General features: G+C 32.3%; 1 protein-coding gene across 1 annotated transcript; it reads left to right on the forward strand.

The window, feature by feature from the left end:
* Nucleotides 1–811: 811 nt before the first annotated feature.
* Nucleotides 812–1,306, forward strand: LOC147393977 (uncharacterized). Its single transcript, XM_086454517.1, has one exon. It carries the CDS (start codon nucleotides 812–814, stop codon nucleotides 1,304–1,306), a length of 495 nt encoding a protein of 164 aa, XP_086310643.1.
* Nucleotides 1,307–8,825: the final 7,519 nt, after the last annotated feature.

The raw sequence follows: 8,825 nt of genomic DNA on the forward strand, positions 1-8,825 counted from the left end.
CCCACATGGCATACTTACAATACTCTCCTAGCATGAGATGTGCTAGAATCATAGACTTTTATGCTTCGAGATATACAACCACACATCCCCATAAATATGTGCAGTTGTTTATCCTAATGAAAGATAATCTATGGTTCTGGCATGTCCCACGTCAAGAGAGTACTGTGAGTATGCCACCTAAGATAGCTAGATTATCATTACTCTTATCACGCCCTAAATTAACACACACCATTCAAACATTACAAAAGTTTGGTTCAAGTTAAATATAACAAATATATATATTTAAGAGAGAGAGAGAGAGAGAGAGAGAGAGAGAGAGAGAGTGTGTGTGTGTGTGTGTGTGTGATTGAGTGAGTGAGTGAGTGAGTGTGTGTTTATTGGCACCCCAACTTTCACAACACATTGATTTATTTTCATAATTTGAATTGGAGTGTAATAAGTAAAAGTTGGGGTGCCAATAGCAGCTCTCTAATTTTTTATTATATATAATATAAGATGGCAGGAACGGTAATTTTGTAAAATAGATGACCTTTTAAGTACTTTTCACTTCAATAAACGTTTAAACTTTAAAGTGCTTCGAACCGGGTTGGGAGAGCCGGATTCAATGGTTGATAATCCGGTCCAAAAAAAAAAAAAACCGAGTCTTAAAGCTATAATGGCAGCAATACATTAAAAGAAGCGGCCTTGGCGAAGGAAGACAAGCTTCCTTTGAGAAAAGGTACAAAACAGAGGGAGGTATCATAGAACAACAACTTCCCTATCTACTAAGCCTTTAGATCTCTCTCTACCCATCTCTCCCTCCTATCCATCCATGGACAAGAAGAAGCCCAAATCAAGCCCAGATGATGAACTTGCCATCGTAAGAGCCACGGCGTGGGCCTGGTACCAGCAAGGATCGGGTTCGGAGGGGAAGTCAATACGAGAATTCGATCTCACACGGACACAAAGAGCCTCTAAAGACACTCGATTCAAGCTTGAAGCGACGAGGATAACATATGATAGTATGGAAGAATATTCAGAAAATTCTTTACTTGATCGATATGAGATCGAGAAAATTTCAAGGCAATTATATAGCTTAATCGAGTCTAATAGTGGTGGCTATAATAGTGTGTCAGATCGAGGTCATCGGAAGGATATAACGTCATCATCGTCAGAAAGTGACACAATTGTGAAGAAGATCATGAGGAAGAAATTGAATGGATTTTGGCTAAGGCACTCTGCCGCGGTATGTGGCTCGAGGGGAGATGTAGTGGTACCGAAGCGTCCACCGAGTAGCCATGGCTCGGCCCTAAGGCTCACCAAGTGACATAAGGTGAAATTATGACATTTTTCATCTACTTTATTAATGATACCAAGATGACTTGACGAGACATTTTGATTAATTCATACAAGACGGGACATTTTATCCCTAAGTATCGATGTAGAAAATATTAGACAAAGAATCAATCAACAACAACAACATTAGAAGAAGTAAGTAAATCTCGGGTAAGGTGATCTCATCTTGTTCATGAAAGATACCGAGATGACTCAAGTGAACGACTCTTCTCGATCTTGATTGTTTTTAGAAACAATGATTGATCAGTTTGGACAAAGTTAGAATCAACATTAAGGTCGGATCCATGTAATATTGTGATATTTGTTTTCTTACCAAATTTAGGAGAAAAATGTATTAAAAATAAATTTTATTGTGAAAAATCAATAAATTGGAAGTTTTTGATGATATTCATTAATATTCATCTTTCGATATTCAAAGTGAAATAGTGACATGTGGCACGTGGTCTCTTCGTAGCTTCAAAAAACTTGTGGGGGTAGGGTCAAGTTGTAATAATTCCATGCAAAATGTAATGGATTGCTCCTAATCAGCATGATTGACAATTCCTAAACCCTTGGATTTGAGTAATTTTTGTTTTAGATTAGGAATCAAAGTTTGAAAATTTCTATGAAATGTTTCAATCAGGAAAAAAAATGAAATAAATATTGATTGAAACATTTTGAGACAATTTGAAGCATTTCATTTTCTAAAGTTAATATTCATTATAGTCTCCATGAAAATTCCAATGTTTGTTGAAAAACCTTTTAATATAAAAATTCCATAGGTTTATGACATTGGCAAAAAAAAAATTCATTTTTTTTTAATACTCAAAATTGGGCTATTTGATACATTATGTCATGGTTTTGGATAGAAATGCCCTCACATGTAATTTCTCTAAAAAATCTTTAATAAATATTCTTTTAAATTGTAATTTCCTCCCTCCCAACATTTTATACCATTGAAATAGAAAGAGAGACATATATATCTATTCTCTCTACCAAAACCTATAAAAAAAGCCATTGGAGTACCAAAGTTCTAAATTATAGTGAATCTTATAAATCTACATACTCTTGTGGTTGATCCGTGATTTATTGAAGATTTTCATCAAAAGTTATCAGCCTTTCATCTATTTCTTTCATTTTTTTTTTAAATTATTTATATATTCATATAAACTTGATACATTTTTGTTCCATAATTATATAAATGGAAAATGGTAGGAAAATTTTGATTTACAAAAATTTTGCGATTTTGTTCATAAAATTTACCCGATGATGAATCTCGATGCTAGAATGTATTATAATGTCGATGCTCAACAGTACTTATTGTCGAACTTCAAAAAAATTAATTATCTAACAAAAATTTCTATAAGTGAAAAATGTCCATAACGTGAACCTGATCAACAATAGGTATCGTTGAGTCTTGATGCTATAATATGATATTTCAGTGTTAAAGTTCAATATTAGGTAAATTTGACGAACAAAATCGCAAAATTTTCCTAAAACCAATTTTTTCTCTTTGCAATTTTCCATTTACATAATTATGGAAGAGAAATGTATTAAGAAAATATAAACGATTTTTTAAAAAAAATGAAAGAAATAGAGGAGAGATTGATAACTTTTGGTGAAAATCTTCAATAGACTGTGGATCGAATATGAGAGTTCATAAATTTACAAGATTCATTACAGTTCCTTAAATTTAGAGCTTCTTTGGTGTACACCAATGACTTTTTGGTAGGTTTTGGTATAGAGAATGGATCTTTCCCTTTTATTTTGATGGTATAAAATGTTGGGAGGGAGGAAATTACAATTTAGAAGATTATTTATAAAAAGTTTCTAAGAAAAATTATGGGTGAGGGCATTTCTATCAAAAACATGAGTTACTATAGTAAATAACCCTATTTTGAGTTAAATTTTTTTTTTCCATTGCCATAAACGTATGGACTTTTTATTCTAATTAAATGTCCTTCCTGAAATATTCTAGAATAAAATGAAACTTTGAATGCATTTTTTCTTGTTGATTTTTCGAGTTGCCTCGTGGATCATAAATCACCACAAATTTTTGTGTGCCCATGCAAATTTCATAAAGAAATGCACACAAAACTTTCTTGCAAAAGAGTATAAATTTTTTGAATGCAAATATTTGTTATACATAACACAATGAGCCATTAATTAAAGCTGCATAAAATACTCCTATTTACAAGCATAAAGTGGATTCTCTATAATAGAAGTTTCCTGTAGAAGCCTGTAGCACTCTCTCCACTAATGAGAGAGAGAGACATAAAAAAAAAAAAAAAAAAAAAATCTCAACCCTCGTGTGATCCTGGCTTAGATTTGATTTGAAGAAAAAAAGTTTTTTACACTAGATCCAAATCTTTAAAAATGAATGGTTACTGAACTCCAAATCTTTTAAGTGTTGGATTTTATTGATTCACTGATGTGGCACTCTTACAACCGTTCAAATGTTGCTACAGAAACTGCTGCGTCAGAGGATTCCTTATGAAAATAAATACTTGCATAGAAAGTTATTTATAGAAACATTGACTTAGAAAAAAAACATTGAAAGTTTAAGATTATCTCAAAATATTTTGAAAAATCTTAAATTGTCTCAATCGATATATACTTTTCTCTTCATTAATATATTGTCTTGAGACGAGATTTTAAATCTTATCCCAATAACTTTGGATCTGAATTAAGGATTAAATTATGATATGGATCTGATTCGCTAGCTAATTTATTAAATCGAATTTGGACTGACCATCTCTTAATCTGATAAAGTCCCAATCCAATAAAATGTGATAAATTATGTAAATTACATTGTATTTTTTGCTCAAATATACCAAGTTTAATTATAGGGCATTTATATAACATTAGGGGTTTATTTATCACACGAGTCTTGATAATCTGACTACCCCACGTGGCATACTCAAAATACTCTTGATGTGGCATGTGCTGGAATCATAGACTTTATGCCTCGGGATATACAATGGGACATCCCCATAAATATGTGCAGTTGTTTATCCTGATGAAAGAATATCTATGGTTCTGACACGTCCCACGTCAGGAGAGTATTGTGAGTATGCCACGTGGGGTAGTCAGATTATCATTTACTCTTATCACACCTTGAATTAACACACATCATTCAAAGATTACAACAGTTTGGTTCAAGCTAAATCCAACAAAAGGAGAGAGAGCTTCTATTGGCACCCCAATTTTTACTTTTTCACAATCCATTGATTTATTTTTATAATTTGAATTAGGATGTAATGAGTAAAAGTCGGGGTGCCCATAGCAACTAATAAATCATGCTAATAAGGGTACAATAGAAATTACACAACATAAAATACTACATAAATGTTAAAATGAGAAATATAAATCTTATAAAAATAAAAATAATTATTGGTCTTTTATGATGGTGATGTCCAGATATGCTTCAAATTGTTTTATACCTTACTTCCTTTTAGAGAAAATCTTAATCTACAAAATCTCATCATTTATATTTTCTCAAGAAATATACTTAACTTAAAGAGTTGAGAAAGATAAAATCTTAAGATAGATGATAAGGGTTAAATTTTTTATACAAAGAGGTTGAAGACGATTGGTTTTGAGAAGGAAAATATGGATTATTGTAAAATAGATAACCTTTTAAGTACTTTTCAACCGTTGATAAGTCTTGAAGCTATGTTGACAGCAATACAAGACGAAATCTCAATACATTGAAAGAAGCGGCCTAACTATCTTTGGCGAATACAAGCTTCCTTTGAGAAAGGGTACAAAACAAAGGGAGGTATCATAGAACAACAACTTCCCTAACTACTAAGCCTTTAGATCTCTCTCTACCCATCTCTCCCTCCTATCCATCCATGGAGAAGAAGAAGCACAAATCAAGCCCAGATGATGAACTTGCCATCGTAAGAGCCACGGCGTGGGCCAGGTACCAGCAAGGATCGGGTTCGGAGGGGAAGTCGATACGAGAATTTGATCTCACACGGACCCAAAGAGCCTCTAAAGACACTCGATTCAAGCACGAAGCGATGAGGATAACATATGATAGTATGGAAGAATATTCAGAAAATTCTTTACTTGATCGATATGAGATCGAGGAAATTTCAAGGCAATTATATAGCTTAATCGAGTCTAATAGTGGTGGCTATAATAGTGTGTCAGATCGAGGTCACTGGAGGGATATATCGTCGTCTCCGTCAGAGAGTGACACAATTGTGAAGAAGAACATGAGGAAGAAATTGAATAGATTTTGGCTAAAGCACACTGCCGGGGTATGTTGCTCGAGGGGAGATGTAGTGGTACCGAGGCGTCGACCGAGTAGCCATGGCTCGGCCGTAAGGTTCACCAAGTATAACATACTAAGGTGAAATTATGACATTTTTCATCTACTTATTTAATGATGCCCAGATGACTTGATGAGACATCTTGATTATTTCATACAAGACGGGAGATTTTATCCATAAGTGTCAAAGCAGAAAATAATAGACAAAGAATCAAACAACAACAAAAACATTAGAAGAAGTAAGTAAATCTCAGGTTAGGCGATCTCATCTTGTTCATGAAAGATACCAAGATAACTCAAGTAAACGACTCATCTCGATCTCGATTGTTTTTTGAAACCATGATTTAGTTTGGGCAAAGTCAGAATCAACATTAAGTTTGGATCCATGTAATATTGTGATATTTGTTTTCTTACCAAATTTAGGAGAAAAATGTATTAAAAATAAATTTTATTGTGAAAAATCAATAAATAGGAAAATTTTGGTGTTATTCATTAATATTCATGTTTCGATATTCATCAAGTGAAATAGTGACATGGGGGGGGGGGGGGGTTGTCAAGTTTGTAATAATTCCTAGCAAAATGTAATGGATTACTCCTAATTAGCGCGATTGATAATTCCTAAACCCTTGGATTTGTTTGAGTAATTTTTGTTTTAAATTAGGAATCAAAGTTTGAAAATTTCGAAGAAATGTTTCAATCAAGAAAAAAAAAAAATGAAATACATATTGATTGAAACTATTGGAGACATTTTGAAGCATTTCATTTTCTAAAGTTAATAATCATTGTAATTTCCACGAAAATTCAAATATTTTCTGAAAAGACTTTTAATATAAAAATTCCATAGGTTTATGACAATGACAAAAAAGGGTTTTAATACTTAAGATAGGGCTATTTGAGGAACTATAGTGAATCATATTTTTGGACAAAAATGCCCTCACTTATAATTTTTCAAAAAAATCCTTAATAAATAATTTTCTAAATTGTAACTTCCTCACTCCCAACATTTTATACCATCGAAATAGAAAGAGAGAGAGAGAGAGAGAGATCTATTCTCCCCACTAAAACCTACCAAAAAGTCATTGGAGTACCAAAGTTTTAGATTTAAGGAACGATAGTGAATCTTATAAATCTACGCACTCTCGTGTTTGATCCACGATTCACTGAAGATTTTCACCAAAAGTTATTAGTCTCTCATTTTTAAAATAATTTATATATTCTTACAAACTTGATACATTTATGTTCCATAATTATATAAATGAAAAATGATAGGAAAAATTGATTTACGAAAGTTTTGCGATTTTGTTCATAAAACTTACCCGGTGTTGAATCTCAACACTGTACTGTATTATAATGCCAAGGTTCAAGGTACCCTTTGTCGAATCTCGACAAAATTAGCTAACAAAATTTTCTATAAGTGAAAAATGTCCATAGCATTGAACCTCGACAACAAGTACCATTGAGCCTCGATGCTATACTACAATATTTCAACGTCAAGGTCGATACTAAGTAAATTTGATGAACAAAATTGCAAAATTTTCGTAAAATATATATTTTTCTCTTTGCCATTTTCCATTTACATAATTATGGAAGAGAAATGTATCAAGAAAATATAAACGATTTAAAAAAATGAAAAAAATAGAGGAGAGATTGATAACTTTTGGTGAAAATCTTCAATAGATTGTGGATCGAATATGAGAGTGTATAAATTTACAAGATTCACTACAGTTCCTTAAATCTAGAGCTTCTTTGGTATACTCCAATGACTTTTTGGGATAGAGAATGAATCTCTCTTTCTATTTGATAGTATAAAATGTTGAGAAGGAGGAAATTACAATTTAGAAGATTATTTATTAAGGGCTTTTTGGAGAAGTTATAGGTGAGGGCATTTCTGTCAAAGTTACTATAGGAAATAGCCCTATTTTGAGTTTTAAAAATAAATTGGCTCTTTTTTTCCATTGTTATAAACCTATGGAATTTTTATTCTAAATGTCCTTGCTGAAATATTCTAGAATAAAATGAAATTTCGAATACATTCTTACTTATGGATTTTTCGAGTTGCCTTCGTGGATCATAAATCACCACAAATTTTTGTGTGTCCATGCAAATTTCATTAAGAAATGCACACAAAACTTTTTTGCAAAAGAGTATACAATTTTACAATGCAAATATTTGTTACATAATACAGTGGGCCATTAATTAAAGCTGCATAATTTACTCCTATTTACAAGTATAAAGCAGATCCTCTGTAACAGAAGTTTCCTATAGCACTCTCTCCACTAATGTGTGTGTGTGTGTGTGTGTGTGTGTGTGTGTGAGAGAGAGATATATAACAAAAAAAAAAAAAAAAACATCTCAGCCCTCGTGTGATCATGGCTTAGATTTGATTTAAAAAAACATTCAAAAAAAAGTTTTTTTTTTCTTTTTTCGCTAGATCCAAGTCTTTAAAAATGAATGGTTACTGAACTCCAAATTTTTTAGGTGTTGGATTTAATTGATTCACTGATGTGGCACACTTACAACGGTTCAAACATTGCTACAGGAAACTCCTGCGTCAAAGGATTCACTTCTGAAGATAAATACTTGCATAGAAAGTTATTTCTAGAAACATTGACTTAGAAAAAAAAAAAAAAAAGCATTGAAAGTTTTAGATAATCTCAAAATATTTAAAAAAATCTAAGAGCTTGTGTGGATGGACTTTTCTAAGTGTTTTTGACTCTTGCGGAGAGTCAAAAGCACTTTAAGGGTGTTTGGATAAATAACTCATGGAGAGAACTACTTTACTTTGGAGTCATTTTAGTGATTTTTCATGAAGTACCGATGGTGCTACTTCTCTAAACTATTTGGAGCCACAAAACACCATCAAAATGACGGGATTGAGATAAGTATACCCCTCATAAATTTTGAAAATTACAAATTTACCTTAAAAAATGCAATTGCAATAATATTATATTACTATCCATTGATGTGGTGGTAGCCTTTTGGTGTAGCATTTGGGACAAGTATACCCCTCATAAATTTTGAAAATTACAAGTATACCCTCAAAAATGCAATTGAATAATATTATATTACTATCCATTGATGTGGTAGTAGCCTTTTAGTGTAGCATTTGAATTTGGATTTCTAACTACCCCAATTGTTCACTCGATGATTTATCCATTAGGGTTCCAATCATGGTTGAAAGTTTCTTCTTGTAAGATTGATGCGAACAATTGCACACAAATTTACTATC

This window comes from Akebia trifoliata, chromosome 9 (assembly GCF_017979445.1).
Source record: "Akebia trifoliata isolate Shusen 1 chromosome 9, ASM1797944v1, whole genome shotgun sequence".
NCBI lineage: Eukaryota > Viridiplantae > Streptophyta > Magnoliopsida > Ranunculales > Lardizabalaceae > Akebia > Akebia trifoliata.